Here is a 19,486-nt window from a genome sequence, read left to right on the forward strand (position 1 = left end):
TCAGCAGGGAGCACCGCAGGGGGGCTCAGGAGGGAACAAAAGTGGTTTCTTGATGCAGCTTAGTAAAGAAACCTACTACAGCTGATCTACTTGTTCTGGTTCCTGCCTCCTCACTTGTCCATTTCATATGATTTCATACTCCTTGGGTGGACTGGAGAGGGGGGCCAGTGGGGATCAGCGCTCACACTGAATGGGTTCATTCACACAGGCAGCAGGGAGTACTGTAAAAGCAGGTTGAGCTGCAATTTTACCACCCCCCAAACAACGCTTTGCAGCTGCTCAGGACTGTAATGCCGCAGCAAAATTGAAGCAACATGTCACATTTGGCATACCGGAGGAGTGTCCAGGAAAGCCGCATCCGAATCCGTCAGAGGATATAACTTCTGAAGTCTATTCAAGGAAAAACGTTTGTCCGCTTTTTCCCCATTCACCCTCCACTAGATCTTTCAATTCCTCCAGGAAGGGGAAACTATTTTTTTCTATTTTTTTAGAGGCTCTACTGCTTCTTCCCAACCAGTGGCTTGTTTAACCGCCAATACAACTGGTTGTGCTAGCGAAAAAATGGAATCCACACGCATCCGATTCATCTATGGAGTCCTCCGAGTCACTTTTGTCTCCTGCTCAGGTAGGTGGGCTTAATGTAGCGCCTGCAGGGGCTGCAAAAGACAGGCCAGTAACGGATAACTCCCGCCAGAGGATCCCTGCGGAGAGGGGTTCACCTGCATTAGTTCAGTTAAGGAGTCTTTGACTACTCTTTTAATAAGGCCTGTGACCTGCTCAACTTCGGTCCCCTGAATCGCATAACCCTGCAAGCAATTTTGGCAGATATGTTTATCTGGTAAAGGCGTCGCTCCACATGCCCTACACTCTTTTATCTCTCGTCTGGATGGGCTGCTTGACTGCTGCCTTTTGGAGGATGACCTTTAGACTGATGATGAGAGCTAGACGAACGGCTGTGTCTTGAGCTAGGACTGGAGCGTCCAGGGGTCAGCAGTAGGTAGAGCACTGTGCAAAGGTCAGACGTTTGTAGAGCAGTGTCCAGGGGTCAACAGTAGGTAGGGCACTATGCAAAGGTCAGATGTTTGTAGAGCAGTGTCCAGGGGTCAACAGTAGGTAGGGCTGTGCACAAAAGGTCAGAAGTTCTTAGAGCAGTTTTCAGGGGTCAGTAGGAGGTAGGCCAGGGTTGAGTAGGAGGCAGAGCAGTGTACTAAGGTCAGAAGTTCTTATGGCAGTGTCCAGGGAAAAGCAGGGGATCAGCAGGGAGCACCGCAGGGGGGCTCAGGAGGGAACAAAAGTGGTTTCTTGATGCAGCTTAGTAAAGAAAACCTACTACAGCTGATCTACTTGTTCTGGTTCCTGCCTCCTCACTTGTCCATTTCATATGATTTCATACTCCTTGGGTGGACTGGAGAGGGGGGCCAGTGGGGATCAGCGCTCACACACTGAATGGGTTCATTCACACAGGCAGCAGGGAGTACTGTAAAAGCAGGTTGAGCTGCAATTTTACCACCCCCCAAACAACGCTTTGCAGCTGCTCAGGACTGTAATGCCGCAGCAAAATTGAAGCAACATGTCACATTTGGCATACGGTACTGCTGCAGAGCGCAACCCAATCAAGTGAATAAGGCCACAGAGCAACCACGTTGGTTTAGGATTTTTGAGGGATAAAGCAGGGGATAAGTTGCCTCCTCACCCCCTGTCAAATGCTCTCTGAAAGGTGATCCACCACGGATCTCTTTTCCAGAGGGGTGGAAGAAATTAACTCAGGATAGTAAAATTCAGAACAATCTATGACCACATTCACGTCCACAAGCAGCCTATCGAAACAGAAATCTCATTCTACATCTACTAACAATGGATGGAATAATAGGAGTCGTGTTAATAAGTAGCAGCCTTGGATGATTCAGCTGAATGCAGCAACTCCGTTGCAGGGAAACCAGAATCCGTTGAATGTTGTTATAGTCAGGGTGACTCAGCGCGAGGTTCAACCCGACCTGTATGTTCCCGGGCCTGTCTAAAGCCCCCATACACCATATCAGATTTTCTGCGGATTTTTGTCTTCAGATTTACTAAAACCATATAATATGAGGTCAAACCTTAGAAGTTTCAATTTGTATGTAATCGGGCAGGCCCTTGCACTACATGGTTTTGGGAAATCTGAAGACAAAAATCAGCAGAAAATCTGATAGTGTGTATGGGGCTGTGTGGAGCTTCCACACATGCTTCACTAGGGTAAAACAGCTGTAGCTGATCTCTCGCCATAATGACCGCTATGCCCCTCCTATCAAAGAATACCTAATATAATCAGACCAATACCAATTTGTGGAGATCTTTGAAGGAACAAAAGCACCAACCTTTGTTTTGTGTCTGCAGAACCACTTAAAGGTTCCCAAGCCGCAAGACACCAGCTCATGGACAATCCCAACTCTCCACAGATACCTCCATGTCCCAACTTCCCAGTTAAACCACCATTAACTGGAAATTCTCCAGAGGACACCATACCCTAGATCAGTGACAGCGAAATTTATCACCCGAGATGTTTTTGGAACTACATTTCCCATGATGCTCATGCACTCTGCAGTGTAGTTGAGCATCATGGAGAAATGTAGTTCCAAAACATCTGGGGTGCCAAGGTTCGCCATCACTGCCTTAGATGGATCCCTAGTATGTACTGAAATATCCGTGTTAATTTTGAGCACCTCCAAAGATCTCAACCTCTATGACACCCAAGGAGCACCCATCCTTACCACTGGATGGGATGGAAGTTTCTTCTGTGTCCACTTGCTTCGTACGGAAGTTTACTCTATTCCTCCTAGACCCCGTCTTGAAGCTCCTCTAAACATTCAGTCCCAAAATCTCATTGGGTAACCTTATGTCTCCTGATTCCAGATGTTAATCCTATATCTCAGCTTGACAAGGAAGCGCACATGCTCCGAAACGCGGCATGTTGCTTTCTTGTCCTTGGTGTCCGCTCCGCGGAACACTTATGTACACAAGACCAGCCTTTCCAACAGAAAAGGTCAGACGGAATAATTTCATCGGATATTCCGATTGTGTGTGGGCTTCAGCTGACTTTGTTTTTTTTTTTCAAAAAGCATGACCGACCTAGAAATAGAACATGTTTTAAATCTTTCTGACGTAATCAATTCCTATCGGGAAAATCATTCATCTGTGTGCTAGTCCGACGGACCAAATACAACGCAAGGGCAGCTATTGGCTACTGGCTGTTGAACTTCCTTTTCTAGTCCCCTCGTACATCATCGCATTCGAAACAAACAAACTTTGGTGTGATCGTGTGTAGGCAAGTCCGTTCGGTCAGAAACTCAGTTGGAAAGACCGTCAGAGTTTATTCTGACGGAAAGTCCGGTCGTGTTTACGCGGCATAAGGGTATATTGTCCGGCCTCCTCCTTGTTCCTGTTGCACATACAGCTGGACACCCAGCATTCTCTCCCTGGCAGACTTCCATCTTGGTACCCCGGACCTTCATCTCCACGTTGAGCTTTCTTTTATCATGTAAAGATGAGTGGCCCTAATTTATTAAACTTATTGGTCCTGCTGCACTTAGAGGTGCTCCTTCCTTTGTTTTGTTTTTTACCTTAGCATATCTCCTTGCCTCCCCTGTTCACCTAGTCATGTTTGACCTTTGGGTATTTTCTTGTTGCCTCTGGCCTATCTTTAACCACTTGCAACCCGCTAGCAGTAGATTTAATACTAGCAGGTGGCAGCTGTAGGCTCAGCGATGTATCCATGTGTCTCTGAGCACACGCGCATGGGTGTGCCCCTCGGTACATGCCCACTGTGAGCAGCCGGAGTAATTTGAGCTATACGTCCAATCATAGCGATCACATGATAACTTGTAAGAAAACTGCCAAGAATGGCTTTCATTCATGACATTTTGCTTACTGATGTAATCAGAACTGTGATTGGTCACAAGCAATCACATGGTACCTGAGCCAATCATAACACCCTGTACCACGTGATCCATTGTGACCAATCAAAACAGTAAACACTAAGTCATGAATGGCTTTTAAAACTATTGCTTATAAAGCCTCATACACACACACGATCGGACTTTTGTACAAAGGGTGTTGGCCCTGAACTTGTTAAGCATACACACAATCTGACTTTTCAGCCAACTTTCTGCTCTTTACCGCCACCTTTGGCCAACTTCTGTATTGTCTGATCTTTTGCATTGGTTCTGAGCATGCGTGTTTGTAAAGTCCGATGGTTTTCTGTACACACGATCGGACTTTGCTCCATCGGACTTATGTTTGTCCATTCGCACAGCCAACAAAAGTCCGATGAAAACTGAAAAAGTTTGTCCGATGAAGTGGACACGCGGTCGGATGTTCTGATCGTGTGTACCGGCCTTTACAGTGATCATCACTGTTATGAACAATAATGGTGTAAAAAATAAATAAATCCCTGATCACCCTAGTACGGCATCACTATCAGGGCTACGGATAGGGCAGTACAGCCAGCCCTCTTGTACTGGGCCCAGATCTCATCAGTTCAAAGGGGGGCCTGGGCCAAGTAGGAGGGCCAGCAGTACTGCCTTATTGCCAACACTTGTGACTCTTGTGCAGTGCTGCCAGCTTCTACTTCTCTTTTCTTCCTCTGGCTGCACTGCAGGAGGATCGGTTCTAGTATCTGCACCCCCTTTTCCATGCTGTCTGGGACCCCTGTGTGCCTCTTTCCTCTGCAGTGCTGCCATTTTCCCTCCGGCAGCTGCTGAGGGCACACAAGCAGGTTATTTCAGGATGGTGAGCCCCCCTGCTGCTGGTGGTGAAAACACCACACTGAATGAACACAGCACCGATCGCTCACTGTGGAGGGGCAGATACACTGATGTGCAGTCATGTTGGAACAGGGAGGGGCCACCCCCCAAACTGTTCCCACAAAATTGGGAGCATGAAATTGTCCAAAAAGTCTTGGTATGCTGACGCCTTAAGAGTTCCCTTCACTGAAACTAGGGGGCCAAGCCCAACCCCTGAAAAAAAAACCCACACCATAACCCCCCCTCCACCAAATGATTTGCCCCAGTGCACAAAGCAAGGTCCATAAAGACATGGATGAGCAAGTTTGAGGTGGAGGAACTTGACTGGCCTGCACAGAGTCCTAACCCCAACCCAATAGAACACCTTTGGGATGAATTAGAGTGGAGACTGCGAGCCAGGCCTTCAAGTCCAACATCAGTGCCTGACCTCACATATGTGCTTCTGAAGGAATGGTCAAATATTCCCATAGACATAGACACCCTCTTAAACCTTGTGGACAGAGCTTGAGCTATTTTGCAAAGGAGAATGGGCAAAAATGTCACTCTAGATGTGCAAAGCTGGTAGAGACATCCCCAAAAAGACTTGGAGCTGTAATTGTAGAGAAAGGGGGTTCTACAAAGTATTGACTCTGGGGGGCGCCATACAAATGCCCCCCCCCCCCCCCCCACACTTTTCAAATATTTATTTGTAAAGAAAGTTGAAAACCATTTATTGTTTTCCTTCCACTTCACAATTATGTGTCACTTTGTGTCCGTCTATCACATAAAATTTCAATAAAATACATTTACGTTTTTGGTTGTAACATGAGAACATGTGGAAAATTTCAAGGGGTATGAATACTTTTTCAAGGCAAGGTATAATTACATAGTATCCTATGCTGTCTATGTAAACCTGTATATACAAAGTTTATGTATAGAATTATAATATACATTGTATCCATGTCTCTCTTTCCACCCGATGTGTTCTGCCTGCTCTCTGCCTTGGGGTTCATATCTGGGTGTGAACTGAGAAGACATTTGAGAACCCTGTAATAACGAATGTTTAGAGGAACCCGTCTGGTTGATCGATGCCTGTCATCTTCTGGGATGGGAACTGTTTGGCCTGGAGGGAGTGCCCAATTATCTACCGGTGAACCCAATGCTCCCTCACTTTCCACCTTGTCACGGTGAGAAGTGTTCTCAACATTTCCTATATAAAGCCTGTCAGACTTCATTTTCACCATTCTTAGCAGCTGCAGAAAGGACATTCTATAGGACACCTGAGAGGAAACCATGGCTGGTGAGTCCCGGGCAGAATCTGACATTATTTCTGTAGGGCCTGGCTGTCCAGAGACAAATTGCTGCAAGTTCACCCCTTCACTAAGTGTACGATGTCTGAGATGTAGGTGACCCATGTGTGGGGGGGTTGCCACCTATTCTTCAAGTCAAACCCGAACACTTTAGCGGCACACAACAATTTGTTTATTTATTTTTTGGTGTCAGTGGAGGGAATTGTGCCCCATTGTTGGTGTCAGTGGGGGGAAATGTACCTACCCTATTGTTGGTGTCAGTGAGGGGGAATTGTACCCCATTGTTGGTGTCAGTGAGGGGAATTGTGCCCTATTGTTGGTGTCAGTGGAGGGAATTGTACCCCATTGTTGGTGTCAGTGGGGGGAATTGTACCTACCCTATTGGTGGTGTCAGTGGGGGGGGAATTGTACCCCATTGTTGGTGTCAGTGGAGGGAATTGTACCCCATTGTTGGTGTCAGTGGGGGGAATTGTACCTACCCCATTGTTGGTGTCAGTGGGGGGGAATTGTACCCCATTGTTGGTGTCAGTGAGGGGAATTGTACCCTATTGTTGGTGTCAGCGGGGGGGAATTGTACCATATTGTTGGTGTCAGCCAGGGGGAAAGGTTTAACGATGTTGCATTATTAAGAACTAACTGTATCTGCCGCACGTTTCAGGAAAAACGCCAGGGATTTTTTTTTGCCAAACATAAATCTCAGCACCAGACTTCACCTAATCATTAACAAGCAAGGTTTTTATTTCCCTGTGTGGATAGGGTGGGGGGGGGTTACAAAATGTGTTGGTTTTTTGTTTGTTTTGTTTTTTGCTTTCTGTGTCCCCACTGGGGAGATTTCCCCTTACTTCCTCTCCCATTGACACCCAAGTGAGGAAGAACAAGGGGCACCGGGACAGAAAGATACTGACAGCAAAAAGATCCTGATCAAGGTTCCAACCTTTTCCCACTGTGCTAATTAAAAGTATTTTCTTACCTGTCCTGCGTAAAAATGCTGCTGCAGGCTGTCACTGTAGTGATGGATGATAAAAATCCTAGGCCTTGGTCACATGATCGCCGCTGATCCCCCCCCTTACTTCTCTTAATCCTTTATCAGATCTTCTTTCCTATGTCATCTTATGTCACTGAGCTTTTATTGAGTATTCCGCTTAATCAGCAGCTTAGTCTGAATACTATTACATTCATATTTTAGACTTTCCCTCTAAAGCTGGAACAGCCTTATCGGTCCGTCACCCTTGACACAACCTCTTCTGTACATATTCTGCACGGAACAGCTTTCATCAGGCGTGTGCTCAGTCCCGGGAAAACTCCATGGCCACTTCTATTGCAGCAGGTATTTAACCTCTCCATCCCCGGAAGGTTTTACCCCCCACCTCCCCTTAATGACCAGCCCATTTTTTTGCAGTAAGGCACTGCATCGCTTTAACTGACAATTGCGCGGTCGTGTGACATTGTACCCAAACAAAATTGATGTCCCCCCCCCCACAAATAAAGCTTTGTTTTGGTGGTATTTGATCACCTCTGCGGTTTTTATATTTTGCGCTATAAACAAAAGAAGACCGACAATTTGAATATATATATATATTTGGATATATATTATAGCAGAAATTAACAATAAAAAAAAAATATATATATATATATATATATATATATATATACATTTTTTTTATTTTTTATTTCTGCTATAATACATATCCCAAAAAAATATATATAGCAAAAACACATTTCTTGATCAGTTTAGGTCAATATGTATTCTTCTAAATATTTTTATTTTTTTTTCTTAACAAAAATATTGCAATACGTGTATTTTGATTGGTTTGCGCAAAAGTTATCTTGCCTACAAACTATGGGAAAGATTTAGGGTCCTTTCACACTGACGTCCCGTTCAGGCCCGCCTGTCAGTTTTTCAGGCGGACCTGAATGGGTGCTCCATAGAGCTCTATGGAGCGTCGGATGTCAGCGGTGACATGTCCGCTGACATCCGACCCGCTCCGATCCGAAAAAGTGTAACGGAGGAAAAAGCTATTTTTCCATCCGTCTGTGGATCGGATCGGATGACGACGGGCACTGCGGTCCGTCGTCATCCGATCTCCCATAGGGGAGAGCGGCGCTGTGACAGGTCCGTCCCTGCGCAGTGTGCAGAGACGGAGCTGTCATCTCCCTGCTCAGCGGGGATCGGCGGAGTGATCCCCGCTGAGCAAACGGATATCCACGGGGCGGATCAGAACTGATCCGCCCCGTGTGAAAGGACCCTTATGGACTTTTTTTTAAATGTTTTTACTGGTAATGGCGGCAATCTGCGATTTTTTTTTAGCAGGACTGCGACTTTGCAGCGGGCAAAATCTGACCCTAAGTGACACTTTATGGGGACCAGTGACATTATTACATTGATCAGTGCTAAAATAATGCACTGATCACTGTAAAAAAAAAAAGAAACAGGGAAGGGGGCGATCAAAGGGGTTTACCGTGTTCCCTGGGTGTGTTCTAATTGTGCGGGGGTGGTGGGCTTACTGGAACAACACAGAGGTCGCTGTTCCCGATCACGGGGAATAGCAAATCTCCATGACGTCTACTGTTAGAATGGGAGTCTGCCTTATTTACATAGGCAGATCCCCCTTCTGCCTCTGTGAACCGCGATCGCGAGTCGCCAGCAGACATCGACCCGCAGCCGCGCGCTCCCACAGTATCACATGCACTATGGGTATGGCAGTTGGCGCAAACAAGTTGACCTGCCGCCGTATATATTAGCAGTGGAAACAGACATATCCTTAGATTATAATCGGTAAATTGCCATGAGAACATTTGTGGTAAGCCACGGCTTGTACTAAAATGAATTTTAGTGCACACAAACTCTATATAATATCCATTTTTTGGTAAAAAAAAAAATAGGACGGAGTTGCATCAAGTAAATAGATACTAAACATCTTTTTTTTTAATTTTTTTTACAATCTAATTTTTAAAAACATTTAAAAAATTTAACAGTATTGCTATCACAAGAGGGGCTAAAAAGTCGGCTATGTGATAGAATGGGCAGATGACAGGTACTCTTTCAGTCATTCTTACTTATTCATAGAGACAGGGTTTAGGTTAGTCTTTGTCTTCCCGCTCTTCAAAAGACTGGAAAAAAACCTCCTCTGTGCCGCAATTATCTGATGTAGAATTGTATCAGATTCGACTTCTATAGCCCCATACACACCATTAGATTTTCTGCAGATTTTTGTCTTCAGATTTACCAAAAACCATGTAGTGCAAGGGCCTTCCCGATTGCATACAAATTGAAACGCTTAAGGTTTGAGCTCACATTTTATGGTTTTGGTAGATCTGAAGATAAAACATTCTGCAGAAAATCGAATCTAGTGTATATGGGGGCTTTAGTCTTAGTGAAGAGTTAAGCTGCCTGTGGATGATGCCAAGTAAGCAAGTAACCATACTGTCAAAACGGACTGGGGCTAAAGAGTTATGTCAATGCGTAAAGCGATCTTTTTATACAGAACTGTTATGTTCATCTGTTCCCAGGTAAAACGGCGCTGATTGTCTTAGCTCACCAGGAGCGCACATCTTTTAATTATGCCATGAAGGAGGCGGCAGTGAGCGCTCTGAAGAAGAAAGGATGGAAAGTGATCGAGTCTGACCTCTATGCCATGAATTTTAATCCTGTGTCATCACGGGATGATATTAAAGGTAAATTCTTTTACATTGCAAACAACAACCAACTGCTTTCCACTGATTATATTTCATGGGTAGGAACATAGGTGTGAAAGGTGAGGGCTAGTTCCCACCGCCGGCCACTGGGGTGTGTTGTGTGGGTAGTGGAGCCGGTGCATTGAAAATAAAATTCATTGTACTCTTTCATTTCTTTCAACTTTATTGTAGTTTCACAAAGTGGCAGTTCATTCCTCTTTGGGCTCGTTTACACGAGGGGTACTAGCGGGGGGGGGGGGGGGGGGGGGGGTGGCGGATGGCAGCCTTAGCCCTGGGGGGGCAAGTCCAGTCAAGTGGCCCATTGAACCACTGAATCAGCTCACCATCCATGCCCACCGTATTTTTCAATGCAGCCTCATCAGTACCCATCAGTACAGCTTCTACCTTCAACAGTGCCCATCAGTGTAGCCTCACCAGTGCCCATCAATGCAGCCTCATCAGTGCCCATCAATGCCCATCAGTACAGCCTCATCAGTGCCCATCAGTGTAGCCTCACCAGTGCCCATCAATGCAGTCTCATCAGTGCCCATCAATGCCCATCAGTACAGCCTCACCAGTGCCCATCAGTGTAACCTCACCAGTGCCCATCAATGCAGCCTCACCAGTGCCCATCAATGCAGCCTCATCCGTGCCCACCAGTGCAGCCTCATCAGTGTAGCCTCACCAGTGCCCATCAATGCAGCCTCATGAGTGCCCATCAATGCAGCTTCATCAGTGCCCATCAGTACAGCCTCATCAGTGCCCATCAGTGTAGCCTCACCAGTGCCCATCAATGCAGCCTCATCAGTGCCCATCAGTGTAGCCTCACCAGTGCCCATCAATGCAGCCTCACCAGTGCCCATCAATGCAGCCTCATCAGGGCCCATCAGTGCAGCCTCATCAGTGTAGCCTCACCAGTGCCCATCAATGCAGCCTCATCAGTGCCTATCAATGCAGCCTCATCAGTGCCTATCAATGCAGCCTCATCAGTGCTCATCCAATGCAGCCTCACCAGTGCCCATCAATGCAGCCTGATCAGTGCCCGTCAATGCAACCTCACTAGTGCCCATCAGTGCAGCCTCATCAGTGCCCATCAGTGTAGCCTCACCAGTAATTGTCAATGCAGCCTGATCAGTGCCTATCAATGCAGACTCATCAGTGCCCATCAATGCAGCCTCAGCAGTGCCAATTTATTGCAACCTCACCAGTACCCATCAATATAGCCTGATCACTGGAGCAGGGTAAGTGGTGTGTATGAGGGGGGAGATGGGATGTGGTGGTCATCTGGGGGTGTCAGAGTCTCTCACCTGGCAGCTCAGCTCAGCAGGTCCTTGCACACCATGGCCTCCTGGGGGTGGGGGGGGGGGGTGATCCTGGTCCTGGGGGCAAGTTGCAGACAGCGGGGGGTGTTGGGAGGGAAGATTTTAAGAAAACAGAACATGATTATTTATTGCTTTATTGCTGATGGGAATAAATTGTCGAAGATGACATGGCGCCAAATGTCTAGATGTAGATGGAAGAGGGGAACAACCGAGAATAAACCATCAGAGGTTCTAGGCCTAGGGCTGGTCTTATTTACCAGACTTGACTGTAACCTTTTCATTATTTCCGCAGGTAAACCCAAGGATCCAAAACATTTCAAATATCCAGCAGAGACTGCAGAAGCATATAAGGAAGGCCGCCTTGCCAAAGACATTGTTGAAGAACAGAAAAAGATCGAAAAGGCCGACCTTATCATTTTCCAGGTATGTCTATAATGTAACGCTACTCCCATAGGAGTCTTACCCACAAGTTTCGCCCCACAGCTAGGCACACAGGCTCATTCACACGTTTCTCCAATGAGAAGTCTAGGGGGTGTTGTTTTTATTTTTGGAGAACTTGGATAGGGTTGAGGAAATTAGGTGGCTTACTCCAAAACCAAAACTATGTACAACTTGGGGACTCAGTTATTCGTTCAGGACATGCTATATTAAAGTCCATGCTTGTAGCAAACCGTAGACTTCAGCTTTAAGGTAGTAGTAACAGTAGTAGTTAATTGTAAGTAGCAGATTATCTGGACAAAGCTCTCCGGGACACCAGCAGGTGTCCCCTTTAACTAGACCCAGAGCTGACTCTCTAGCACCAAAGGGGTGGCAGAAGCACAAAGGTCCCCAAGATCTCTCAGAAGCATCTCTACTCACACAAGGCCCAAGGACAGCGGGTTGCCTCCTTCCAACTTCCAAGCAACACCTTACTCCAGTGATACCAGACTAGATCTTCAGCGGACTACCCCCCTCAGTCAGCTTTCTTTCTAGCTCCAAGGTCTCAGCATCCCAGGCCCTCAGGTCGCCCACCTGAGGCCTCATGACAGCAGACATGGCAGCATTGCTTGGAAGGGCAGCGTGCCCTCCAGGCTGGACTAATCCTCTCCAGGAAAAGACCCCAAGCTCAGTGTGCTCACAGAATACACTATATTGTCAAAAGTATTGGGATGCCTGCATTTACACACACATAAACTTTAATGGAACCCCAGTCTTAGTCCGTAGGGTTCAATATTGAGTTGGCCCGCCCTTTGCGGCTCTAACAGCTTCAACTCTTCTAGGAAGGCTGCCCACAAGGTTTAGGAGTGTGTCTATAGAAATGTTTGATCCCAAAAGTGTTCTGTCGGGTTCAGGCCAGTTAAGTTCCTCCACCCCAAACTCACTCATCCATGTCTTTATGGACCTTGCTTTGTGCCCTAGTGGGCAGTCATGTTGGAACAGGAAAGGGTCTTCCCCAAACTGTTCCCACAAAGTTGGGAGCATGAAAAATGTCTTGGTATACTGATGCCTTAAGAGTTCCCTTCACTGGGACTAAGGGGCCAAACCCAACCCCTGAAAAAAAAAAAACCTGCACCATAATCCCCCCTCCACCAAATGATTTGGACCAGTGCAAAAAGCATGGTGCTTGTTTTTGGATAGAGTAGCAAAAGAGTTAGAACCCCTGTCAGGTTGAATTTGCTGTCTGTGCCTTCTTTGCATTCTTTGTTTGTCCTGGTGACCCTTAACACAGTGATGGGAAATTCAAAAATGTTACATTTGTCACCAAAATAGAAATAGAGGAGAAACCTTGTTCTGGTGACAACTGTCTAAGTGGGGTTTTCCTTCACGCTGAAGAATTTCCTCCCAGCTCCGGGACAAGAAGTAAAGGAAAATCTCCCCCATTAGACAACCAAAAAGGAAAAAAATCTGAAAGGGATAGGCATAATTGTTGGGAAGTCTGAACCTAGCCATACACGAGTAAAATTTTGCTCGAAATAGTTCATTTTATGGTTAGTGGGGGTCAAATTGAAATTTGTTTTTGAGCACAGTGACGAGAAAATTTAAAGGAGCAGGATGGACATTTTTTATTAAATGAACACACGGCCCCTTCCCGGCCCCTTACCATGTGATCAGCTGTCAGCCAATGGCAGCTGATCACATGATCTTTTTTTTTTCTCCTCACGCTCACGCTGAAAGTGGAGGAGGAAAAAAAAGCCAATTACCGGCTTATTTTAAAGGGACATCAGTCCCGAAAAGGAAGAGGCAATTATGCCTCATTTATAGAGTCTAACAGTGCCCACAAGTGCCACCTATCAATGCCCACAAGTGGCACCTATCGATGCTCACAAGTGCCACCCATCAATGCCCACCAGTGGTGCCAATCAGTGTCACCTAGAAGTGCCGCCTATCAGTGTAACCGATCAGTGCCCATCACTGCCACCCATCAGTGCCCATCACTGCCACCTATTGGTGCCCATTAGTGCCGCCTCATCAGCGTACATCAATGACAGACAAAAATTACCCGTTATAAAATTTTAAAACAAAATCAAAAAAAAATTTGTTTTTTTTTAAATTCGGTCTTTTTACATTTAAAAAAATATATAACAATTGCACATGTGATCAAATACCACCAAAAGAAAGCTATATTTGGGGGGAAAAAATTATAAAAATTTCATTTGGGTACAGTGTTGTATGACCACGCAATTGTCATTCAAAATGCGACATCGCTGAAAGCTGAAAATTGGTCTCAATAGGAGGGGGATTTAAATGCCCAGTAAGAAAATGGTTAAGTAAGGTTGACAAAGCTGCTTCATGCTGCACGTTGGCTTTGGTCTCCTGAATCCCGAGCTGCTCTGTAATTTATTTACCAACCCACATCTGACTCCCCCTATTGGTTTACTATTGGTTAGTCAGGCTTTCCAACAAAGTGATGGGCAGATAGTGTGCATAAGACAGCCAGAGAAGCTTTTACCCAATGCTACCCCATCTATTACATTGTTTGCTGGTCGTCTTTTATATTTCTGTAGATGTTTATTTAGGGTTTGTCATGTGTATCAGTTTAGTATCAGTTGATGTACAGCACTATGTATTCTAATAATTCAAAGGACAATGATAATGAAAGCTATGTGTTATATGTTACAGTTCCCCTTGTATTGGTTCGGGATGCCCGCTATAATGAAAGGATGGTTTGAGCGAGTGTTAACTTTGGGTTTTGCCTACAGTTTTCAGACCTTGTACTCTGAAGGACCATTCAAGGTAAGAAAAAGTGAACATCGGCCATTTAAATGAATATAGGGAACCTGTGTGAGACTTCGTCAGGGGTGCCCAACCTGTGGCTCAAGGCAGCCCCAGGCGCCCATGAATGAGGCCTGACACAAAATCATAAACTTACTTAAAAGTGCTGATTTTTTGCAATTGTTTGCATAAATGCGTTCACTAGGGGCTTTGCTAGGTCTACAAAAGATCTGGGGCTAGAGCCCATAGCAGCGTAGTAAAGAAAGTCATACCCTTGGGTGGGCATACACATGTATAAACAGTAATATACGTGTGTGTATATATCCCCAGAGAGCCCCCCACTTACATTGAGGTCCCCATAGAGCCCCACTTACATCAGAGTGCCCAGAGAGCCCACCTTACACTAGGGTCCCCAGAGAGCCTCCCCCTTAAAATCAGGGTCCCCAGAGAGCCTCCCCCTTGCATCAGGGTCCCTAAAGAGCCCCCCACTTACATCAGGGTTCCCAGAGAGCCCCCCTTACATGAGAGTCCCCAGAGAGCCCCCCTTACATTAAAGTCCCCAGAGAGCCTCCCCCTTAAATTCAGGGTCCCCAGAGAGCCTCCCCCTTGCATCAGGGTCCCTAGAGAGCCCCCCACTTACATCAGGGTTCCCAGAGAGTCTCCCCTCCCCTTGGGGACCCCTGCAGAGACTCGGGGCTATGGGCCCCAGATTCAAGGCTATAGCCCCAAAAGCCATCCCCATAGCGACACCACTGGCATTCACACTTTGAAAAATTTGACAGCGTCTCTTTGTTGGACTTTTTGGAAGTTTCATCTTCCCATTGAAAAATCTCCCACTCTTCACAATCGCAGCTTATTCATGTTATCATTTTTCGGCAGCACCTATATTTTTAAGAACCTGTTTTTAAGGATGAATCACATGAAGGGCAAAAGTAGAGACAAAATATCTGATGAGAAGCTTGAGAATTCGTTGCGAATTGCTACTCCTTCCATCCAACCAGATATTGATTGATATGTGATAGACTCGGGTCAGAGGCATAAACATAAGTTTCAGGGCTCTGGTGAAAGAAACCACGCAGGGCCCTTCCCTCCCAGCCCGGGTCCCTTTACTCCCATCATGGGACCCCTTTCACATTTTCCACAGTGGGCCCCCTTTCCTGCCGTCATGCCCCCCCCCCACAGTGGTGGAACACCATGGCCCCGTCGTAATTGCAACCTTTGTGACCTTGGTAGTTCCGCCACTGGTGTTAGTAGTTTTGTATTTTTGGTATTTTATTTTAAAAATATTTTTTTTACCAAATGGGCATTGTTACAGTAGCTGCAAATTTCTCACCCTAGGCTTATACTCGAGTCAATAAGTTTTCCCATTTTTTTTGTGGTAAAATTAGGCTCATATTCGGGTCGGCTTATACTCGAGTATATATGATAATAATAATAATAATGTGGCCAGCTTTAGATGTGATCATTTCCCAAAGAGAAGAGGACCTGGACAATGCAACACCACTAATAACAAGAATGGAAGCTTCATGTTTTGTTTGACACTAGATGACCCCTCTATGTAGGATCTGGAAGAGAGAATAGTGGACTGCAGGGGTACTCTAAGATTTGGTTTTTATTTTTGTCTTTAATTACAGAATAAGAAAGCTTTGCTTTCGTTCACAACTGGAGGCCCACAATCAATGAACACAACTTCAGGGTTGAATGGAGACATAAATGTCAGTCTATGGCCACTCCAGGTAAGACATTGTCTTTTTTATGTTACCCGTAAGTATAATAACCCATCCTGATGTCCCATCCTGTCCAGGGTTGGCGATGTATTGAAGGACTTGGGTTCTGTGGCTGATTAGGGAATGGCTCAATCCGACTTGCCAATATACAGATTAATAGGAAATGCCAACATTCTAAGTGCAAAAATGTCTGATATTGACCGATACCGATACCAATCATATACATCAGTCAAAATCCTTTTCCAGCTTGAAAATCATTCTCCATAGAAAGTCTTTTTTTTTTTTTAAGAAATCTAACCAGTAAACCTGACTGCTTAAAGGGCAATGGCAATGCTAAAAAAAAAACTGTATGTAACTATTCAGTGTGCAAACCAGGGAAGGCCCGTCCATTACGAGCGCACGGGCACTGCCCCCCTATCCATGCGTCCGGCCCCTATGCAGGACGCATGAATAACAATGAGGTGGGGGTGTTTTTTTGAAGCACCTAATTAAAGGCAGAGACTCTAATAGGCCTCAAAATAGGGTGGGCTTGGGGCGCAGAGAATGCCAAGGAGCCCACCCATGTGTATTACAATAGCAAACTAATATTCGCTGTTTGTAACACTGGACCTCCTCCCGGCCAATCAGGAAGCAGGTCTTGAGACCCGTCACCCGATTGTCTGAAAGAACAGGTGATCCTATTGGATGCCTAGGAGGAGGGGAGGAGCCACACGAGGAAGCCGTGTGATGGAGAAGAGGATGCAGGAGCTGCTGCCCGATACCCGCCACCTAGATGGGTTAAGTGCTGGACCGACCGGCAGACAGCGGATGGGCAGGGGAGGTGCTGCTGGGGGAGGGGGAATGTTGTTTGCACCCCCCCCCCAAAAAAAAAAACACCAGCCGCCACTGGTGCAAACAATTAGGGACAAGACTCTAAACACATACATAAAACAGCTGAAAATTTAAAAGCCTAACTGCAGTGAGCTTTTTATTTTATTTTTGTTTTTTTTGTTGCACATTGGATATTTTTACATCTGCTCCTAGGGGTGTTTTTTACAGCTTAAAAACACCTCTCCATGTTGTTCTATGTGTCCATGCACACAGTGGCGGCCCGTCCATTAGGAGCGCAGAGGCGCCGTCCCCCTAATCCATGCACCCAGCCCCTAATCTACATGCAGGGCACCTGACGCATGGATTTCAATGATTTTCAATCATTTGGAAGCACATGATTAGAGCCAGAGGCTCTAATTGGTATAAAAAAAAGGTCGACTCGGGGCGCAGGGGATGAAAGGCCAAGCACATGTTCTCATTCAGATGTAACTCCTGACGCCCACCGGCTTTCTGCTCATCCATGCCGCCTTTGTCATTGCCTCCTCAGTGCGATCCTCCCTCATTCCTCTGGCCCCTGCTACCGCTTGGCCCCTGCCACCCTGCAGCTACATTATGTGAGAGGGATGGATTGTTAGGATGTTGGGCCCATCAACATTGACAGGGCCCTGGACAGGTGCCCCTTTTGCCTTTCATTAAAGATGGCCCTGGGTCAAACAGTCCCATAGATGCACTCCTAAACCTTGTGGACGGCCTTCCCAGAAGAGGTGAAACTGTTATAGCTGCAAAGGGCCAACTCAATATTGAACCCTACGGACTAAGACTTGGGTTGCCATTAAAGCTCATGTGCATGTAAAGGCAGGTGTCCCAATACTTTTGGTAATATAGTGTAGATGGCCTTATGTGCAATCACTCATAACAAAGAAAGGAAAACAAGGTGTTATATATACCCTTTACTGATGAGTGTGAGTAATTTATGTGAAAAAATAATGAACCAAAAAGGTATGTTGTCTCAGCCCAGACAACATGACAACATGCAGGTTGTTGGCCTCATTGGTTGGAGGTTTCACCCAGTCACCTACCTCTTCACCAGGGTAGTCGTTTATACTTTATTATACCTTAGAAAGATCTTCATCAGACCACCATATTCATGAACAGGCAGATACGTTAAAATGTGTTATAATTGGGTCTAGTTATTGACCTCCATCCGGACACTGCTCTAGGCAGCAGGAAAAACAATACGCACCCTCAAAATTTCATGCATCACATCTTCATGACCCGATTATTGCTATAACTCACCATATTATCCCATTCTGTCTGCAGAACGGTAGTCTAAATTTCTGTGGCTTTAAAGTCTTGGAGCCCCAAATCTCGTACGCCGTGGCTCACGTGCCCCAGGAGGTCCGTGTGGAGATACTGAAGAACTGGGAGAAGCGACTGGAGACTATCTGGGATGAAAAGCCCATCAAATTCCTTCCACTTCAAGACTTTGAAGGCTTTTCTGGTGGATTTTCACTGAAGAAAGAGGTGGAGGAGTCGCTGTCTGAATCCAAGTATGCTCCAACGGTGGGGCAGAACCTGGGGAAGCCTCTACCGCCTGACAGCCAGACGAAGGCATAATGCTCCAGGCTGTAAAAAGACTATATTATGGCACACTCAGGGGATCCAGTACTGTGCCACCAGTGGGACTGGGGTGACAGTACAAAGCTGTGACTATGTACTTTGTTTATGAGTGGATGAGGGAAGGATGATCCCTTAGCCGACAGAAACCAATCCGATTTCCCGTTTCATGTTTCCATTGCAAAAATTAGAACATGAAATGGTAAATTTGATTGGTTGCTTTGTGTAAAAGAAGACTTCCTCTGGACATTTATAAGCCTGAGACCTTTTACAATGGCCAACCTTGGCAGTTCTCTTACCATATCTTCTATCTTTCTACTGTATATCTGTATTGTGCAACCAAATATTTGTACAGGGATGCACCAGGTTGTCAGAAACGTCAATACCTCATTGTGTCTGTCCTCGTAGATGTTTTTAGGTGATAACAATAAAAATAAATATTTTAAAACTAAAGTTTTTTTTTTTAATCAATAATACATGTTTTCCAGTTTTACAAAAATCCCACTACAGTAAAAAGGCATAATAAAAGGCTGAAGTGCAACTGGCAACTGCTGCATTCTGTATACAGTATCTCACAAAAGTGAGTACACCCCTCACATTTTTGTAAATCTTTTCTTCTATCTTTTCATGTGACAACACTGAAGAAATGACACTTGTCTACAATGTAAAGTAGTGAGTGTACAGCTTGTATAACAGTGTAAATTTGCTGTCCCCTCAAAATAACTCAAAACACAGCCATTAATGTCTAAACCGCTGGCAACAAAAGTCAGTACACCCCTAATGCTGCATACACACGATCGGAATTCTCGTCGGAAGAGGCTCTAATGGTTTTCCCGGAATTTCGCTCAAGCTGGCTTGCCTACACACGGTCACACCAAATTCCGATTGTTTATAACACGGTGATGTACAACACCTATGACAGGACTAGAAAAAGGAAGTTGAACAGCCAGTAGTCAATAGCTTCCATCTCGTAGTTGAATCTGAGCATGCGGGATTTTTGGCGTGTTGGAATTGCATGCACCCGATCGGAATTTCCGATAGAACGTTTTTCCGTCGGGAAAATTGAGAACATGCTA

The 19,486-nt window shown here is 45.7% G+C and overlaps 3 protein-coding genes across 4 annotated transcripts in view; all 3 read left to right on the forward strand.

Moving 5' to 3' along the window:
• Nucleotides 1-19,486, forward strand: part of NOB1 (NIN1 (RPN12) binding protein 1 homolog) — a 77,073-nt gene that overhangs the window by 40,182 nt on the left and 17,405 nt on the right. The window lies entirely within an intron of this gene.
• LOC143927785 (NAD(P)H dehydrogenase [quinone] 1-like) lies at nucleotides 5,921-18,863 on the forward strand. 2 transcript variants are annotated; one of them, XM_077452142.1, is made up of 7 exons: nucleotides 5,925-6,057; nucleotides 7,254-7,394; nucleotides 9,578-9,742; nucleotides 11,357-11,487; nucleotides 14,164-14,277; nucleotides 15,891-15,992; nucleotides 18,114-18,863. In XM_077452142.1, the coding sequence occupies exons 2-7, from the start codon at nucleotides 7,373-7,375 to the stop codon at nucleotides 18,408-18,410; spliced, it is 831 nt and encodes a 276-aa protein (XP_077308268.1). In that variant the 5' UTR covers nucleotides 5,925-6,057; nucleotides 7,254-7,372; the 3' UTR covers nucleotides 18,411-18,863. The 2 variants fall into 2 exon arrangements, with proteins under 2 accessions (XP_077308277.1, XP_077308268.1); XM_077452151.1 differs by lacking the exon at nucleotides 7,254-7,394 and having other exon boundaries at nucleotides 5,921-6,057.
• The window catches only part of LOC143927795 (NAD(P)H dehydrogenase [quinone] 1-like), a 61,319-nt gene continuing 47,865 nt past the window's right edge, over nucleotides 6,033-19,486 (forward strand). The window contains exon 1 of the mRNA XM_077452170.1: nucleotides 6,033-6,057. Coding sequence (XP_077308296.1) covers nucleotides 6,051-6,057 — 7 coding nt within the window. The 5' untranslated portion in view covers nucleotides 6,033-6,050. The remainder of the gene's footprint in view (nucleotides 6,058-19,486) is intronic.

Source organism: Lithobates pipiens, unplaced genomic scaffold (genome assembly GCF_037356315.1).
Source record: "Lithobates pipiens isolate NorthernLeopardFrog02 unplaced genomic scaffold, aLitPip1_a1.2 Scaffold_10, whole genome shotgun sequence".
Taxonomy (NCBI): domain Eukaryota; kingdom Metazoa; phylum Chordata; class Amphibia; order Anura; family Ranidae; genus Lithobates; species Lithobates pipiens.